Source organism: Vombatus ursinus, unplaced genomic scaffold, assembly GCF_900497805.2.
Source record: "Vombatus ursinus unplaced genomic scaffold, bare-nosed wombat genome assembly UNPS02014812.1, whole genome shotgun sequence".
NCBI classification, from domain to species: domain Eukaryota; kingdom Metazoa; phylum Chordata; class Mammalia; order Diprotodontia; family Vombatidae; genus Vombatus; species Vombatus ursinus.
This window is the reverse complement of record NW_020954590.1, coordinates 62,823,731-62,844,526: the sequence shown is the minus strand read 5'-3', so window position 1 is coordinate 62,844,526 and position 20,796 is coordinate 62,823,731. Positions and strand designations below refer to the sequence as shown.

General features: G+C 38.4%; 1 protein-coding gene across 1 annotated transcript in view; it reads right to left on the bottom strand.

The window, feature by feature from the left end:
* LOC114054307 (meprin A subunit beta-like) overlaps nucleotides 1-12,714 on the bottom strand; it is a 49,579-nt gene extending 36,865 nt beyond the window's left edge. Inside the window, exons 1-5 of the mRNA XM_027877524.1 lie at nucleotides 12,652-12,714; nucleotides 6,063-6,081; nucleotides 5,665-5,715; nucleotides 5,533-5,576; nucleotides 3,971-4,046 (exon numbers count right to left, since the gene is read on the bottom strand). Coding sequence (XP_027733325.1) covers nucleotides 3,971-4,046; nucleotides 5,533-5,576; nucleotides 5,665-5,715; nucleotides 6,063-6,081; nucleotides 12,652-12,714 — 253 coding nt within the window. The remainder of the gene's footprint in view (nucleotides 1-3,970; nucleotides 4,047-5,532; nucleotides 5,577-5,664; nucleotides 5,716-6,062; nucleotides 6,082-12,651) is intronic.
* Between the last annotated feature and the right edge of the window lie 8,082 nt (nucleotides 12,715-20,796).

The window sequence follows — 20,796 nt, the reverse complement described above, 5'->3', positions numbered from 1 at the left end:
AGTTCCCTGAGAAAAAGGATGGCCCTTTACCTTTCTTTGCATCCCCAGTGTTTGAAACAATGCCTTGCATATAGTAAGAGATTAAGAAATTCTTGTCAACTTACTGCCACATACTTAAAAAATACTTATTGACTATTATTAAATTCTTCTTCCCCACTGCCTCATTGAACAAAATAGGTGCTACATAAATATCTTTTCTCAATTAAAAACACCTAAACAGTCCTGAATTCTGAGTGATTATTTAGTTATTATAGGTATACATTTTATATGTATACCTATACATATATAGCTATATGTATATATAACTAGTCTATTCTATATAACTTTATAGACCCATAACAGCTCTTCTATTCATTATATCTATTCTGTTCTATATAGACAATAGGTGATAAAATGCATTTCTTTCCTCTTTGTAGAGGGGAGGCATGGCAGATGTAGAATGTTGCATAAACTATTAGACGAGGTCTTTGTGTTGATTGGTTTTGTTTATCAGTTTTTCTTTAGGGGAGGTGCTTATTGTGAATTGTGAGGGAGAAAAATCTCAGAAATGACAATTATATAAGAAGAAAAAGTATCAATAAAATTTTTAAAGGATTTCAATTCTAATGCAATACTTTGAATAATAAAGATTAAAGCATTTTTAAAAAACCTTCTGATTTGTTCTACATAAATTAATATAATTCAATTCATTAGGGTCACATAGGGTTAAAGATGCTATGAGTACTGTTCTGCTTAAAGTATCACTTTAGTTTTACAGAATCCTATTAAGCTCAATTTGCCTAAGTTTCCTCATCTATAAAAACAGAAATAATAATAGCACCTACCTCCCAAGCTTGCTGTGAGGATAAAATGAGATGCTTTTTGGAAAAAAGCTTGGCAAACCTTAAAGCACTATGTAAATGTTAGCTATTATTGTTGTTAAAATTAAGAAGAATCAAGGTCACTTACCTGAATGACTAAAAATATACTGAGAAGGGATAGTTAGGTGGTACAGTGGATAAAACACTGGCCCTGGAGTCAGGAGGACTTGAATTCAAATGCGACCTCTGACACTTGAAACGTACTAGCTGTATGACCCTGGGCAAGTCACTTAACCCCAATTGCCTAGCAAAAAATATATACTGAGAAAGAGAATAACTGAATACTATATGCATCCAAAGTTAAACTTTCATCTCCAGGCTACAGAAAAGGCCCAGTCAAATGCCTCTTCATGACATGGAAGTGGCCCTGAGTTTTTGAAAGATGGAATAATGGAAAACGACGAGCAATGGGACACAAGCCCTGGCATGATCTGGCAAGCTAGAAAAATATTTACAATAGTAATGGAAACAGAATGTGTTTGTCTGAATATAGATGGTTCATCACCAATAAGCTGGTAACTGGACATGGTAACTCATAAACAAAGAAGAATACAAAATGGCTATTCATCCTTGACCGACCCCTTCCCCTTGTCTATTGATGGTGATACAAGGGCAAAAAAGAAGGCAGAGGGTGAAAATAATCACAGCTTTTAGATGATCCACAAACAGTTTAAGTCTAAATTGTTAGACGCCTATGGAAGAAACTTTGTCAATGAGCAGTAAGTTGACTAGAGGAACTGACGTCACTATGAATTAAAGTAGAAAATATAAAGATGTCATAGCTAAATGGAATGACTACTCACAGATTCTCCAGAAGCTACTTAGCAAACAGTGATCTCTTTGCTGAAAAGAAAGACTTGGTAACCAAGAGTAAAAACATTTTGTTCATTTGCAATATACAATAGAACCAAATAGGATAAAATTTAGAGCACAGTGAAAAGCAGTGGAAAGGAAAACAAATTTGGAGGGAGGATGATAACTGGATGTCACATGGTACAGATTCAACAATATTTCTATAATATTGTATTTCATAATCAATGATGGTAGAACCACCACATTTGGGCTCTAACATCTAGGGACCCAATGTGACATATGAGAAATAGCACTTAAGAAAACGAAGTCATAGAGAGTGTCTGAAGCAGACAAAACATATACAGAGGAAATTTATGCTGAACATAAACGCAATTTTGAAAGCAGTGAGAGACTGATTTTCAGTATATCTCATATAGGAGAGAATGCAAAAAAAAAAAAAATTATAAATAGTATTGTTACCAACCCCTACTCCTCCAGTCCCTGCCAAAGGCAACCAAGACGGTATTAGCAACAGCTGGCCTGTATGTTTACTTTCTCGTTTCTATAAAATCTTTATGAAAATATGCTATACTACTTGATGGCATCCTAGTTGGAAATATGAAATGGGAACAGGCAGACTTTCACAGATGATTTTCTCCACAGATCACACCTTCAGAGTTTCATAATAGATGGAAAAGTAAAAAAAGTTACATGGTCTTGCTCTGTTTATTTATTACCAAAAAAAAAAATTGTTCTACCCACACTTGGTAATGAAAAATACAACCTTAAAGGCTCTCTTCTAAAAAAGTATCTCACATTCGAAAGTTAAGATAAAATAAAATTCCTTGAAGTATGGATGCAACAAGATCCATGGCTATTCCAAAAATATCAGTTATTGATTTTTACACAAGAAAAAACAAGTGGAAAAAACTACGTATTACTCAGATTATGACATGGAGTTAAATTTAAAGCCTAGTGTGAATGGACAGTGAGCTGGGTCTAGAACTGAAGAGGAGAAAGACAGCAGATTGGCTTGGATTTGTGAGAGTGTGCAGTACTTTCAATTATCCTAAGCTTCTCCCTGACACGAAAATTAATATTTTAGCACCACATGAAGGGCCATGGTCTCCAATGACCTAAACTTCAATAAAGAGATGAAAAATGTATGTGTGTGTGGGCTACAATATATTACCAGTGATGACTTATGGACAAGCTTTTGCTAAAGATATATCATCCAGAAGATATGTTCAACTGGAAAAAGAGGATGATATCAGGTATCAAAAGGAAGAAAAAACATATGGACAGCCCAAGAGTTGCACTTGCATCTTTACAATATTAGGAGATCTAGAGGAAGGTATCTAGTCTACAGAGGATAACTTCTTCGTGTAGAACTAACGAGAGGCCACAGGCAACAATCCCACAGAATGGGAAGGAGGAGATAAATTAGTACTCACAAAAGTGAACTCATGGGATGCAAACTATGTTTTAATCAAAAATGGTATAAAAGTACCATCCATGGATTGATCAAATCTCAACATAAATTCCCCAGCAAAATAAACTTTTTATTCGTTTGCTTTCTGACTGTTAATTTCTCTAATTTCCACCATTATGAGATATTTGTAAATCAGTTTGAAAACCTAAATGTAACATATAAATGCTAACTACTACAATTATTGTTGCCCAAGGTCACACAAGCAGTAAATGGTAGAGTCAGGATTTAACTCATATCCTTGAATTCCTGTGAGTTCAGTGTTCTTTCCACTGTACTATACTGATTTCTTAGGTCCAAAGGAAGGAGAAGAAAATTATTATAAACTGCTCCAATTTTGGAAAGTTCCATCAATAATAATAACAGATGGAGTTCCAATAGGCTCTTCTGGTAATTGTTTTGAAAGAGTAATAAAAGAAAATGTTTTGTTAATTTTAAATAGAAATATATTAGCTGTGCTTCTGGTTATTTGTATCAAATATACCTGACTAGTCATATCAGTCTTTCACTTAACTGACTCTGGAGAGGGGCCATGTACCTACAGGTCATAGGATTTAGAGATCTTAGGACTAGAAGGGACTTTGGCGATCATAACTTGCTTTTATGAAATTGAATAATAGAGATAGATCTATGTTTTCTGAATCTGCCTCCATTTGTCTCCCCAGCCCACCTCCATTCTGAGGCGGAAAAGATAAAAGTATTTCTGTCTTCAACTAAAGGGGGTCTGAACTCAACAGCTCCTGTCACTTACAGCCTGGAGTTCGAATGAGGCCAGAGTCTGGGATAGAGGGTGAAAGGACAGGAATTCTATCCAAAATGATATACGTACCCAGACTGTCTTCAAGGACATAAGGAATGATGTGAGGCCATCTATATTCATCACCAACAATGGAATTTCTTTCTCTCTGAAAAGTAAAATAAACACAGAATCTATTTATCCTGAGATTAGGCAGCAACCTGGGGAAGGATAGGCATTTGTTTCAGGAAAAAAAAGCAGTTTAGGAATCTCCCAAACACCAAAAGAAACAAATCATCTGTGCCTGTATGAACATTGTTTTCCAGCAATTGAGTAAGAGGTCAGTCAGGAGGAGAAAAATGCATTGGTAGCACTGATTTTGGGTAGGTCAGTTTAGAAAAGAGATATGCAAAGCTTGTCTAGCAATGATTATAGGAGAAATCCAATCACCACTGGCAGAAAAGCTGTAATGAAGTTTCTTGCTCCAGTATAGCTAAATAATTGTATTCAAATAGCAAAAGAACATTCAAGCTACCCTATTTCAGACTTCATGATACTTCAGACATGAAAATGAAGTGTGTTAAATAAATAAATATTTAAAAGAGAAAGAGTGCTATGTGTTTACAGTGGTTAAGTAAATAAAGTGTTTTCAAGCGCTCTTAAAACCCTGCTATGATTGTTCCTGTTTTCTTTAAACAATATGCCAATTACTGATTGGCTGACTATTATACTATTTTTCATACTATTCATTCTATAGATCTGGTAGAATCTCTATGAAGTAACATTTTATTAGCTTAGTTTTTGCTGTTGTAGAATGTAAAATCCTTGATAGAGACATTTTCATTTTTGTTTTTGTATCCTTTCTTAGCACAATGAGTCACATATATGGAGACTTACTAAATGATTATTGACTGACAGATATTATTAAAATTAACAAATTATGCCGTTTCAAAGTATTTTCATATTTACACTTTAAATAAAAAAACTAATTTGAACTGACCTTCCTTTAATTCATCTGAATTGGTAAGGTTTTATTGTATAATTAAAACCTTCCAGGTTGACAATCTGATATAAATATATCAAGCTTATGTATAATTAAAATGACCAAGAAGCTTGTCCTGGAAAAGAGTTGAGAAAATGTACCTCTCTCTCCCTTTCTTGCACAGATAGGGTACTATCTATATGCTATCAAACTCAATTGACGCTGATTAGTTTAGCTTTGTTTTTTCCTCCCTCTTTTTTATTCTTTGCTACAAGAGATGGCTCAATGGTCAGGGGAGGAGGAAAGGCATATATTTGAAAATGAAAGCAATGTAAAAATACAAGTTATCAACAAAAAAAATTTAAGCCCATCAAGTCTAGATCAATACAGTCCAACTACATATGGCTAATGATGATGGTCCTGGAAATAATTTACAGCAAATCACAGTAAGGGAAAGATAATGGCATTAATATGAATCCAGTTATTTTTCCCAGAACAATTTGTTTATGAAGTCTTGTGCAAATGCACTACTTAATGATTCCCTTTGATTCTGTGCCACCTCCAATGATAAGGGTTAACATACCCTCGCACTGGTAGATTAGCTTCAGAGAGTGGTATTTTAGCTTGCATTGGCCAATAGAATCATTGATAGAACTGTATCGTGCCAACTCACCCCGTCAAGATTGATGTCTCCCTCAAAAAGGTTCAGTCCCAAAGCTGAGTGGCAAGACAACACCTGACATTAGCAAATGGGCAGAACCCTACACAAGCATGTGGGATTTTCAAGGGAAAGAAGTCCACAAACCTTCATTGATGTCAAATATGTCTTTGTCCTTGCCGCCATCTACATCTATTACTAAAAAGACCAAAAAGCAGAAGAACAAAGGTTAACCTTGGCTTATATGTTTAGGTCACCTCAACACAAAACTATAGCTCATCCTATTGGGTCACATCATGGACTCTGTTTTCCCGTTTCACTTGAGCATCGACTGACTTTAAGAATAAATCAATACAGTTAATAACAAATGGATCCCTCTGGGCAAGATGGAAGCCAGATTTGGAGGAGATTCCATTGACACAGACAGGCTGCATTGAATTGGAACCAAGTTGGAACCAAGTGCTGCAGGCTGATGCAGTCAGCCTTGACTTGTCCATATGTGAACACTTCAATACAGACTGGAGCTTTTAGTAAATGGTACAGACCAAAGCTTCCAGGATAAGCCTGAATTGCCTTCTAAATTCCTAGTGGGGAAAAAGCACAATTTTTCTGAGGGGTCTATATGAGTACAGCTGAATAAGAGTGGAATGTAATATTAGGTCTATCTCATCTGACAAAGCCCATCTTTCCAGCTCCGTGTGTGTGTGTGTATGTGTGAAGGTTTAAGTGATATAACAGTCCATCAAACTCACATACTATTTAGAAGATACAAGAAAGAGTATTATCATGATATACAAGACTTGTCACTAATTTCAAGGGAACAGCATGGTATAGTAGATGGAGCACTGGGCTTGGAACCAGACAGTCCTGTATTTAAATCTAACCTCAGACACTAGCTGTGTGACCCTAGACAGGTTCTTTAACCTAAGCCTCAGTTTCCTCATCTGTAAAATAGGGATAATAATAGCATTTACCTAACAAGTAAAGCAGCTATGTGGCACAGTGCTGAGCCTAGAGTCAGGATGATTCATCTTTCTGTGTTCAAATCTGACCTCAGAAACTTACTAGGCATGATCCTGGGGCAAATTACTTAACCCTGTTTGCCTCTGTTCCTCATCTGTACAATGAGCTGGAGAAGGAAATGGCAAACCACTCCAGTATCTTTGCCAAGAAAACCCCTAATGGGGTTATAAAAAGTCAGACGTGACTGAAACAACTGAACAACAACAAAACAAGTAAGATTTAATAATAGCATCTAATTTATAGGTAGCTGTTAGGTAGACGTGATTATTACTAAATTAGATAATATTTATAAAGTGTTTAACATAGTGCCTAGCACATAGTAGACACTATATAAATGTTTAATCTCTCCTCCTTCCCCCTACCTTACAACAAGATTTTAACAGGTGAGATAACATACATGACGTGCTTCACAAATCTTAAAATGCCATAACAGTACAATTTATTAATTATTATTATTATTATTGCTACAGCTCAGTGTTTTGATTCAAGCACCATCCAACCACAATAATGTGTTCACAATTTATTATTACTTACTGCTGAAGTCCTGGTACATAGAATGAGGTCATTTAGCTTTGGGGTACAATACTTAAATATTCAAGAGGAATGGTGATGAATATCATGTATGGATTATTTTCTTTTCATCTAACATAAATAAGACTAGAACTCCCTCAACTCAACTCATACTCTAGATGTGACCCTGGGTTTTCAATGCTTCTTTGTGATGGGCTTAGCAGTTGATGGGCTAGCTCAGTTTAGAGGGGCTTCTCAACAGAGGGCTGTCCATCAGGTGATGAATTATGGGGGCCATAGGTAACACAAAAGCCATCCACTAAGATGTAGAGGGGTTTTAATATGTACCAGTGGAGGAAAAACAATAATAATTGCTAGTGTTTATGTAGCACATTAAGTATTGCAAAGTGCTTCACATAGTTTTATCTCACTTGAGCCTCATTGAAACTCTGGGAGGTAGGTGCAAATACGTCCATTTTACAGATGAGGAAATTGAGGCAAAAAAGTTTAAATGAGTTGCCCAGGGTCACACAAGTAGAAAGTATCTGATACAGGATTTGGACTCAAGCCTTCCTGACTCCAAATCCAGTACTTCACCAATTGTACCACCTAGTAACCATACCCATACGTGAAATCATGTGTCACTGGAAGTGCTGAAGAAGACCAGAAGTCAACAGATGACTCACCAAAGGTTTCTAAGGTTGGCTGAGGAACAAAAAAGAGAAGGGAACATATTATCATGATATACAAGATTTATCGGTGCTTTTCTTGGTCTTACCATTAGCATACTTGTTACCTCACTAGTATTGATTCTTTGCCCTTTGATAACTAACCTTTATGAAATTTAAGAATCTAAACTGAGTTTTAACTTGAATGCTTGTCTTTTAAAAACTTTTCTTAAACCATGAGGCACACTAATGTACCACTGGAGCCATCACTTGATCCAGCCATTCAGGAAAGTAATTGGGAATAATGTGAAGAAAGTCATGAAAATGTCCATACACTTTGACCCTGCTAGGAATATCACTGCTAGGAATACAACCCAAGGAGATGAATGAAAAAAGAAAGCCCCTCCCCTCATATATACATCAAAATATTCATTGCAACACTTTTTTTAATGCCAAAGAACAACAACATCAAAAACCACATATTGGAAAATGGTTAACCAAATCATAGTATAGGAATGCAATGGAATATTATTACTATGCTCTAAAATAATTTTTAATATGTTGACTACAGAGATATATAGGAAAACTTCTATAAACTGAGACAAATTAAAGTAAGCAGAACCAGGAAAACAATATTCATAATGATTGTAATAATGTCCATATAAAACCATAAGAGCAAAAGTATTTGAAACTGAGTGCTATGAAATTGTAATGATCAACTTTGCCCTCCCAGAAGTGATATAAGAACATACTCCCCCTCTTTTTTTGCAGAGGTGGGGGACTATAGGTGTGGAAAACTTCATATCACACAGTTTGTTGATGTGTTGTTTGGTATCGCTAAATTTTTTTTTTTTCTTTTCTCATCTTTATTCTTTGTTATAGATGATGTCTCTTGTGGAGGGGGTGGATACACTGAGAAATTCAAGGTATATAAAGATATAGCAACAAAATATTTTAGTTAGGGAGGTAAAGAAATCAAAATTGACTTTGTAAATTAAAAAGAATCCCATTAGGTAAGCATGAGTGAACAACAAAGGGGTGATGGCTCCATTTTCATCTGCTCTTGGACACCATTTGAAGTTCAGTTTGAGACACACATTTTAGAAAGAACACTGACAGCATGGAGAGATTCTAGAGAATAGTGAACGGAATAGTGAAAGGCCTGGAGATGATTTTGTTCAAGGATAGATTGAAAGAAATGGAAAAGCTTAATCTGAGGGATATTTGAGGGAACATGAAAGAAAGCTTTCCCTGAAGTATTTGAAGGGTTACAGTATAGAATCCAAATGCTTGGCCCTAGAAGCAGAAATATGAGCGTTAGGGGAAAACTGCAAAGAGGCATCTTTCAGTTCGATATAAGCACAGACTTCTAAAAATCAGAACTGTCCAAAAGCAAAATAAAATATTTGAAGAAGTGGTAAATTCATACTAAGAGGTCTTTTTAATAGGTTCATATAAGGTTAAATAATCCAACAGGTTCATTTCCCAAACTGAAATATAATGGTGAAAGAACACTAAACGTGAAGTCAGCAGACTTGGTACTCAGCTACTTACTACTTGTGAAACCTTGGGGATAAGTCACTTACCTTCTCTGAAGCTCAGTTTCCTGATCGGTGAAACTGGAATAATAATACTAGATCTACCTATTGCCATAGTATCTTTACAGGGCTCAAACAAAATCAAATATGTGAAAGACTTTTGTAATCAGCAAGGTACTATATGCACATAAGAAAGAAAGAAATTAATTCTTTTTTTAAATATGCTATGCATAAAAGTAATGAATGCCTCAAAACTCCACATGTTTTACAGTCATGTTTTCCTCAGGTCTTTTGTTTCTTTAGACAAACAACTCAATTATTTTAATCAATTAGTATGCATCAGAACAAAATGAAATTTCTGAAAACAGGTTCAAAATGCTAAGTGAAGACCAGACTCATTTCACAGCAGACAAAAATCACATGAACAGGGAAGATACTTTGAACATTATTTCACCCATCAATCAAGTTTTTAAAGACAAGGCTATGTTGGGGATTGGGCTGCCTTCCTAGAGCAGAGCAGACAAATGTCCCTGATGCCAGATTATGGGACAGAGGAATACAGGAGGGAAGGAGTAGGGCTTACTTTAATAATACCTTGCATAAATTTTCCATTTTCCTGCTTGAGAACATGCATCCTCCCAATAGAACATAAACTCCCTGAGAGAAGGAACCATTTGGCTTTTTTCTTTGTGCCTCCAATGGCTAATGCAGTGTATTATACATAGCAGAAGTTTAATAAACATTTGGTGAATTGCATTGATTTTATAGGCACAGAATTTTTCAAGGGTGGGACAGTAATGATAGCTCTTTTATTCCCACCTAGTCTATCCTACTTGTCTTTCTACTTTTCACTCCTTCACACTGCATTCTTTCCTCACACTCCACTTTTCCTCTTCCACTTTCTTTCAGCTTCAAATTTCCTCCCTCTCCTTTCCCTGAGCCTAGCATCATTCAAAGGAAATTTTCTTGCTAGTGCCTTATGGCTCACTCTCCAGGTGATCCAAAACAGCAGAAAGAGCAGTGACTTCAACTGATTGCTGTGCTGCATAAAAGGGAAACAATTCTTGAATTAGTTGAAGTGGCAGCAGTTGGATTAGCCTTGAGGGAAGACAAAAGCAGTGCCACCGTAAGCATTAGTGATGAAAGTAGCCTGAATCCATTGATGAGGGAGAAACAAGGGGTAGGAAAACAATGAAGATTTGAGTGGAACCAAGGGTGACTGCTGTTCATATCTCCCATTCGATTTCAGTTGTCAAGAAGGATATATCACCCAGATACTTGTCTAGAAATTTTAATTAACCTAACCTTGACAATAGCTACAAATCAAAACCAAATCCATCAGGTCCTACTGTTTGAATTTTTTTAGAATACTGTGTCACAATTAGCTTGACCATGTATCAATCCAAGTCAGTGTTGAGATGTCACAAAACAGCAAATTGCTTATGCCTCAGTCTATTTCTTTGGTTCATATGACCATGATTGTGCCGGCCGCACCGTGCACTCTCCTCCTATAAGGAGCAGGCTGCCAGAGTCATACTTACCAGTCTTCGGGGCCTACCCGGATAAACACACAGAGATGAGCCGACCAGGAGGTGCCAACACCCGAGCTTTATTCAGAGGCCATCACAGCAAGGCGAAGCAGGAAGGCCATAGCAAGAGAGCAGGAGCAAAGAGAGCCCGCGAGCTCCGACCATGATTGTTCCTTAAGTACCTACTTAGCCCTTCCTCCTCAGCCCACCTACTAGTCAATGATTGTAGGGTCAGATACCGGAAGGGGATGTCTGAATTTAGCGCACCAAGGGAGAGGAAGTGACGCAGGAGGCTAGGACCGGATACAGGAAGGAGGCGTCTGGGACTAGTGCATAGACAAAGAGAGAGCACGTGACCTAGGAATTCAGGCCCAGATACCCGGAGGAGGCGTCTGGGGTCAGTGCTACACAAAGGGAAGGTACGTGACCCAGGAAGTCAGGAAGGACACAGGAAGGAGGCGTCTGGGGTTGACGTTGCACTTAGGGAGGGGATTAAGCAAAGGGAACTCGTCCTCTGCTGTCTCGCTCCTACGTGGCACAGCCCCCTGCCTCAGGAGCACGTGCTCCGGCTACTTCCTTGTATCCTGTTCCTTCCCCAGCTTATCGCAGCTCACATAGCACTGCCCACTGCCTCAGGAAGGTGAGCTCCGGTTACTTCTCCGTATCCAGCCCATCCCAGTTCACCACAACTCCGCCTGCCACAGCCCCTGCCTCGGGAGCGTGAGCTCCTGTTACTTCCTAATACCCAGTTCCTACCCCATCTTGCCACAACTCTTACTTGGCAGTAGCCAACATCAGACAGTCCCTCACACATGATATGAAATACAGAAACATAGTCAACTTGTGACTTTTTTGAGCAAAAGGAAAGAGTTGGCAGTTTCGGTTAATGCTATAAAATAACTGTCCATTGCATACAATAGGTCACCATATTTGACACCAACATGTTGTTCCATCCATTAATACACATGTATATAGAAATACACAACCACACAAATACACATATGCAATATGTTGAGTAGTGTTTTAAGTAGAGTAAAGTTAAGTTGAGTAGAGTTTTAAGGCATTCATTTCTTTTAGGTATAGTATTTCTTTTAAAAAAGAGAATAATTTCTTATGTCTGTATCGTGCTTTACCTTTATACATGTAAATACACTGGAATATCAATCCATTCCATTTTTTAAATAGCTACAGTATTTTAATTCCTGCTTGTAGTCATAAAAAGATCCATTCTTCTCAATGCTAGAGTGACAAGTTTTAGACTGCAAATTCCACTTGTCAATTTGGCTGCTATTTTAAATTTGTAACTACAGACTTCTTTCCAAGCCTTTGAAATACAGTTTAGTGCCTTAGTCTGTCCATATTCAGCTGGTACAGGGTACCTCTTTACCTGCACAAGGTTGGGCTAAAGCTAGTGAGGGAGCAGAAAAGAATTCTTACTCTGCTGGGCCCTTCACATTCTTCAGCCCATGCTGTCAGGTTGAGATTATTACTCAAGTAATTAGGAAAAAAAAAATCTGTCATCAGTCAATACCAGAATTTGAACTAAAACAAATTTCCCTTTTTTTCTACATTAACCAAAGCTAGTTTTGAAACAGTGAAGCGAAACAAAACCAACCAACCATACCCCAGTCCTCTCTCGGAGCCCTTCTTCTTCCTCAGGCCCCTGCAATCAGCCAATCTATCCCAAATTGTCCCTATCTGCCCTGATAAAGCACTCATTTCATTAACCCTGCCTGATTCACATGAAAGAAAAAAAAACCAATGATTAAGCAAGTTTCATAGTACCACTGCCCCACCTGCCCACCAGTATGTTAGTTTTGCTTTACTTTCTATATATCTTGCAGTACATGCCTTTTGATTACTTACCAGGCCAGAGACCACAAAGAGAACCTCACCTAGCAAAAGCCACGGCAAACACCGTGAATCCATGTTGCATTTCTAGCTGAAAGCTTCGAGAAATTCCAATTGGATTATAGTTATAAAGAGGCAAGCATCGTAAATCATAGCCTTTGACCTGCGTGAGGCATAGAGTAGATTAAAGTCCATCAAACTTAACACTGTTCTGACGTTGCACAATTTATCCCGTTGTCAAGAGACAAGTGTGTGGGTGGTACCAGCGGAGGAGGTTAACTATCTAATCTTTATTTCCTGGTGAATGACAGTAAATCACATATGATAATAAGTTCAATAATTAATTTTAAAGTACATATCTATTCTTTGATTCAACAAGTCATTATTATAATACGTTGATGAGTGGAGTGTCCAATAAATACTTGTTGATGATCAATTGGGTAATGTTACAGGGAAGGTGGGCCCATGAGGGACTTTTTTTGCATCTTCTTATAGAGGCTATACAGATCCACTGAGGATGAACTACTTCTCTTAGGATTTTGTGGGGTACAGCCACACACATTGATTTTCTAGACTTCATTTGCACTGGGGTCATAAAAACAGGTCAGTTGAAGAATTGCCCTTTCTTTTTCCTTTTCAGGAATATCCAGAGGGAGAGAGAAATGAAAGCAGAGACATAAGAAGACATAAAATTAGAGTAGAAGAAAGTTTAGGGACCAGTCCAAATGTCTCATTTTACAGGTTTAGAAAGTGAGGCCCAGAGAGGTTAAGTGATTTGCCCAAAGTCACACAGTAGCAGAGCTGGGGATCAACCCCTAGTCTACTGACTCCAAATTCTTTTTTTTTTTTTTGACTAGGCAATAGTGTTAAGTGACTTGCCCAGGGTCACACCGCTAGTGAGTGTTTTCGTGTCTGGGGCCGGATTTGATCTCGGGTCCTCCTGAATCCAGGGCCGGTGCTCTCTCCACTGCACCACTTAGCTACCCCCGACTCCAAATTCTGGAAGGGAATTTTGGTCTCTAGATAAATGGATCATTATGGGGAAGGAGGAGAAGAATGAGATAGAAAATAAAGGTAAGGAGTGACTGGATGATTAGAAAACTTACCTGTTGCCTCTGGATTAATCTTGTGCCACCTATTACACTATGGGAATTTTCAGAAATGAAACATGCTATCATTTGCTATCCCACAGTCTTAAGTTCTAGAGATCTATTTTGCCATTGTGTCAAATTATTGTTGCATTTTATCATTCAGTAAGCACCAACTTAATTCAAAATATCAAAGCTACAGGGTACTATGCACAGAGTAGATGCTGATATAGGGGGCTGATAGAAAACTCCATGATCAATTTGATGGTGTTATAAGCAAGAGAACTCTTATTTGAGATTTGACCTGATATACCGGTAGAGGCTGCATGGATTGATTCAGGATGAATTGGTTGGCACAAGCTGCGGTAGGCCAGAGCCATCTCTTTGCCCTGGACCTGCAGAAAGTGGGATAAGGTGCTGTAAGGCTTTCTTTCCCTTTTGGGGAAGATCCCCAGGGGAAGTGGGACTAAACCTGAGAGAAGACTTGGTCAGAAAGGGACTACAGAGCCTACTATCCAGCCTGTCCTCCTTTAATCCCAGAGATGGGAGCAATGGTCAAATGAATATTCCCATATGTTGGATGTCAAGTGTCTGCACCCAGCCATGAAGGAGTAGTACCTGAGATCTGTTGCATTTGCATAAATGCTCAACCACATGTCCCAGGATAGGGAAACCAAGTGGCCAAAAGGTTGGAGTACCTGAACGCCAACCTTTTAAGTGGGGGGTGGCGGGTTATTCCCTGGTAATATCAACTACAAGAAATATTCAAGACCCATCCTCCTGTTTAGAAGAGGAGGAGTACCTGAACAAGACTAGCCTCTTAGAGAGGAGAAGCCTGGAGTCCAAGCTTCCAGAAAGGGAAGGAGGAGCTCCTGGACAGCCCCAGCCCCCTAACCTGCAAAGCTAGGGCCATGACAGCATAAATATACAGCTACCATTTATCTCCACCACTGCCTATCCATGGCTGAATCCAGGAACTGATCCTCTGTTACACCCAACTGCTACCATCTTTTGGGCCAAAAGGCTGCCATCTCTAGAATTGAGGGAATGGGGTGAGAATTAGTCTTCATTGCCCCTGGGGAGCAAAAATAATAATAATGTTAGCTAGCATTTATACGTTGCTTTATGGTTTACAAAGCCCTTTACATATGTTAACTCATTTGATACTCACAACAACCCTGTAAGGTAGATACAGCTTTTATTCCTAATTTATAGTTGAGGAAACCAAGGCACAAAGGTGTTAAGTGACTTGCCCAGGATCACATAGCCAGCAAATGTCTGAGGCAAGAGTCAAACTCAGGTCTTAGCAACCCTACGTCCCACACTTCATCCATTGTGACTCCTAGCAGTCTCTATGCCACCATGGGAGCACATAGAGTGCCCCACAAACCAAGGCCCCACTGCCCCTCCAGATCGCTCCAAAGAGGGGAAAGAAAAGTCTGACTCTGCGGTTGGTCGTCCTCCCCCTTTATATAAGCTCTGGCTCACAAAAGTTCCCCTCTCCCTTTTTATAAGCTTAAGTTCACAAAAACTCACTCCAGCCAATTCACTATAAATACATGCACACAGCCTCCACAGGGATAATCAATCAAAATCCCAAACAGAGGCCTACCTTCTTGTGACCTCATCAAGTTGAACTGGGAGCTCCCAGATCAACCCCTTCTATAAGCACCTACTGTGTGCATAATACCATGAAGCTTTGATATTTCTAATTATGCTCATTACTTACTCACTGAGTTATAAAATTCAATAATTCACAATGAGTCTCTAGAGCTTGAGAATATGGGGTAGCAAATGGTAGCATATTTCATTTCTGAACATTCCCATTGCACTATTGCAGACACAAAGGCATTAATGCAGGGCAACTGGTGAGTTTTCTAAATAACTCACAATTCCTTACCTTTATTCTTTACTTCATCTTTTTCCTCTTCCCCTATTACTACCCATCCTTTAACTCAGGTGTTATAACTCCTTTGGCAGTCTAGTAAAGCCCCTGGACTCCTAATCAAAATAATATTTTTAATGGACAAAAGATAGATAAGATTACAGAGGAAATCAATTCTCTTGAAATTCAGTTAAGAATGCCTACTTTAACGCATCTACAATCATGTCTATTTTAATTTCACTGACCCATTTTCTGAGTTGAAGAAGAGGGTAGGGGGTAGCTAGGTGGCACAGTGGATAGAGCACCTGCCCTGGAGTCAGGAGGACCTGAGTTCAAATCCAGCCTCAGACATACTACTTCATAGCTGTGTGACTGTGGGCAAGTCACTTAACCCCAATTGCCTCATCAAAAAAAAAAAAGTGGTAAGAGGCATCAGTGAGGGTAGGAAGAAGATATCCCTGGGATACCTTGAATCACTAAAAAGAACAAATGACAAACAAATATGAGCTTTGAAATTTTTTACCTTAGATGCAGTCCAATACCCTGGACAGGGTATAGGCCAAAAATCATTCTTAAACAAATTCAAAAATAAAAATGTTGCTAAAAGACCTAAGGTGGTAGCTAACAGGAGGCTAATGAAAGGGCTGGATGAACTATGGCTAAAAATCAAATCACAATCATTTTACAATGCAATGATTGAAGGGTTTTCTCTAGGTTCATTTATTCAGAGTAGATAGGAAAGCGATTTATTACTAGTGCAAAATCTCAGTCTTCTGAAGCCATATCTATTTCATCCAAAAGCTCTCTTTACACGTATCCTGATACTTGAATGCATTTAGGGACTGCTAAAAATCTCTATCTATGGACCACAATGGGAACCATCAACTTCCACAGCATCTGTGATAAGATACCAAACAATCTTTCCTATTGTTGGCTGCCAAGTTATAAAGCCACCTCTGATCTTAATACCCAAAGCAATAAGCTTGGCCACAAGTATGGACAGAGAGACAAACTCCTTGGCAAGCCCAATGTGCCAAGTTTCAACCCTCAAAGGCCAGTCACTTTGGGAACTGCCCAGGCTGCCAAGGAAAGAACAGTTGTTCTAAGCAGGCCTACAGACTTTGGCTCAAATAAGCATTGATATTTTATGCAAAAATGATGTCTGACTTGCAAATGAGTTTCAGTCAAGCAACCCAGTAAAAAGGGATAGGGACTGGACCTAGGATTTCACTGATTTAGGAAACCCAAGGATGACCTCTATCAAGGCAGGTTGAAACCTTCTCTGGGTTTCTAGAGCCTAGAGCAGAGGTGTCAAACATGCTGCACAGGAAACAGAACCAAATGCAAAATTAACCACACCAGATTGAAATGTAACTGAATAATATTTAACAAAATAAATATATATATATATGTATATATAAAATGGAATATTGATAATGTTGATATGTTGTTTTTTAAGTTTATGTGCAGCCCAAAGGGATCTTTATGTATGATTTAGTGGCCCCAATTTCTACTTGAGTTTGACACCAGTGCCCTAGAGCATTGAGAGAGAGATTATCCCACAGTCATGTCAGTATAAAGACTTGAATCCAGGCCATTCTAGCTCTATGCACTATGTCTTTCTGCCTCTTTGACATCAGAAAGACTTCAAGAAAAGGGTCAAAGGACTTCCCAACCTTCTCTCAAGTCCTTTGCCATCTATTCTTCTTTTTCCCCCTTCACATGGAAAAAAAAAATTGATTCTTGGTGAATTTCTATATTTTGAGCTTCCCCACATAGATTCTCTTTTAGGAAGAATTCTGTTTCTTGGGGAAGCTCTGTAAATTGAAAGTGAAAGGAAACAAAATGAATCTAGGACAAAGAAAGGAACCAGGATCAGAAGCAGGCATTTCTATTGACTTCACAAGATGTTGACTCTTCTTAGACCATGAGGTCAAACCTGCTGAGAAACCCAATAGAATAAAGGAGATAGAAATTTTGGAGTCTAGCTACGAGGGATCGTTCTAGGCCAAGAGAAGAGGGGTATACCAAATGGGGCAGGTTTCTCAGCTATGGGCTTAAATTAATTTAACCAGTCCCTTCCCCAGACCAGTATCAGCCGAAAGTCTTAGTACCTACTTAAAGCACAGATCCCCCAGCTCTATCCCTAAATCCCAATATCTATCATCCATCACCAAAACTTGCTTTCATCTCCTAGAATACAATTGTTTCTGTGGTTTGCTTCTCTCCTTTTTTTCCAAGGCAATGAAGGGTTGTCTGCTTAAGTGACTAGCCCCTGGGCTCCTAAGAACTGTTTGTAAATGAAGTCAAGGCAACTCCACCCCCAAAAGCCTGTTGTCAACAGGAGGGCTATTCACTGAGCTGTCCATCCCACCTCAGGCCTAGGAAAAGATGACTCCATAAAATGCTTTATATAATAAGCATTAAAAAATAGTTTCCTGCACTCTGTATATAGTATATGTGCTCAGGTTATAGTATCATAGACCAAGAATTAGAATGGAACTTCATAAAGTCATGTGGTCTGTTATGGGAATTTTTTATTTCTTTTTATTAAGTTTTGTTATTCAGGGCTCAGGATCATTCCTCCTACAACTTTTAGTCGACTAAAAACTTGTCTTTTGTTAAAGATAACCCCACCTAACCAAAACCTGACTCATGGAATAATAATGTTAAGGGAAGGTCAGGATTATTTCTCCTAGATGAAAAGTTGTTGAGATGACTGAAACCTGTCCCATGGAGTGTAAAAATTTACTTGGGGCCTTAAACATTCCTTAGACAAGAAGCCAGAGGAAAATTCTCAGCTGTCCCCAACTGTTTGGATACAGGAAAATCCCTTCTCCCTCTTATAGACTATTTGTGAACCCTCTAAATGTAGTTTAATCTGTAATTTGACTTAGTTTACCTATAAAGTCTGTTTAACGATGTTTGTTTTGTTGGGTTATGACTTTGCTTAACAAAGTATGTCCAACTTTTATGACACTGAAGGAAGTATGAGATTATGAACCTTTGTTTTCTTTAACTTTTATGGCCTAAGAGGAATATATGAGATTAGAATATGCAAAAGAATTATTTCTCTCACTCTAACATAATTTTGTCTTATGAGAGGCCTCATTAGAATCTTAATTGGGGCTAAAGTTTTTTTGTGGTTGGTTTGTTTGTTTTTTGTCTGAGCTCTGAGAAAAACCTAGGTTTTTCTTATAATTTCTGCATTGTGGCAGATTTATTTTGGCAGCAGTTACCTACCACATGAATTCAAAGAGGAGATATTTCTCCTAGAACAGATCAAACTTCTGTATTTTACTTATAAGCACACTAAGGCCCAGGGAAGTTAAATGGCCAAGGTCAAAGAGGTAATAAGCATTAGAGGTAAGATTTGAACTCAGGTCCTTTGACTCCAAAGCCAGTCCTTGTTGCACTGTACCACGTTGATGCCTTCCCTCAATCTTCATGTACTATGTAAAATGATAAAACTAAAAGCAAGGCATGTTTATCAGGGTTGGGCACATATTAAGTGAACTGAATGTAATTTTTTTTTCAATCAGATTTTGGCCTTAGGTGACCAAAAAAGTTCCTTCAGAGCACCTCTTGTTAACAAGAGTATAATTCTTAAAATGTTCACTAAAGAGGGGAATTATAGAAGATTTCTTAAGCCATGATAGCCCTGGACACATGTAATTCCCTCTTTAGGATGAACATATACTGCTGAATTAAGCACTTACTTTTAGTTTTTAAGGATAAGGATAGGAGGAAGGTTAGGATAGATCTGGTTGGGGGGAACCCATACTCCAGAAGGTGAATAAATTCCTTAGACAAAAACTTGCAAAAATGATACAAAACTCAAGGGCCCTTATTCAGGCCTGCAGAATAGCAGTACAATAATAGAGCCTTCACTGATGGAATCTGAGGTTCTATACCTGTCCTTTGAAAAATATTTATATAGTAATGGAATTCCAGATGTGCCTCAATGTTTATCACTCTCATCCTCCAGGCCTAAGTCTATAGTATTGTCGTGACAGGGCTTGACAGGCTTCCATGATACTGAGAAAGCTGAGGAAAGACAACAATAACAACAATCTTCTCATCTCATGAATGAGGCCTCTTCCAACTATCACAAGTGAAATTCCACAAAATAGTAAACTGAGGCACGTTTCTCCAAGAAGGTAACATTTCATTCACAGGGCACAATGGCTTGCCTCCATTTATGTCAAAGACCCCAAGTAAAAGCTACCTTTTGTAGGTTTGGGGGAGTATAGAACAAAGAACAGAACAGGATAAATGACATCATGGGGTTGAAAGCATATGATTGGTTACATAATTGAGGCACGGGGAACAATATGATTGGTTGGAAGTTAGGAATGGGGGTTAGTAACAACCCCCTCCTTCCCTCTTGTGACTAAGAAGTGTTCATTATTTTAGTCCACCTGCAAGATAGTGGCCCAAGCTTCTTTGGATAGCAAACCAGATATCCTTGAAGGATAGGTTGATGGTGTAAAGATATTAGACCCAACCCCTTTATGTCCACCAGAATCCTTTAAAGTTAGCAAAATTCCTTGAGGCAAGAATAGAAGAGTAATATGACAGTAGAGCTGGATTTCTGCACTTAACCTATTGCAGGCCAGCTGAATTCTGACCTAAGTTCAGAGACAAAGAACCATGACATAAGCAGTTATAGGACAAAATCAATTAATTGTAAATAGGATCAAGAAAAAAGATACAGAATCAATTTTAATCTTCTCATAACCCTGAATGTATTGCTTCCATAAAATGAATATCAGATAGTAAGAGCAGGGATAGGATAGGTGGCTTCAAAATCCTGGCAGCCATTTTTGGGATATGGAAACCAAGGCCTAGAAAGTTGAAATGATTTGCTCAAGGTCACACGGGCATTAAATGACAGCACTGGGATTTTACCCCCACCATTCTCTTTTCCAAATTCTTTTGTCTGCATCAGGCTAGTTAACTAGATGCAATAAGATGTTCTCTGGAGTCATAAAAAATGAAAAACCATCCATTTGCCATTCCCAGAGGGAAAGAGGGGGCAAAACTGATAGGAATGGAATCCATGTCTCCTACTTCTACATAAACCTACTAGGAAGTTCCAGATATGGATCTGTGCCACCCCAAAATCTCTTTCTTGGATTAGAGCAATAGATTAACTGGATTTTAAAAGGATATTTTTTTTCCAGC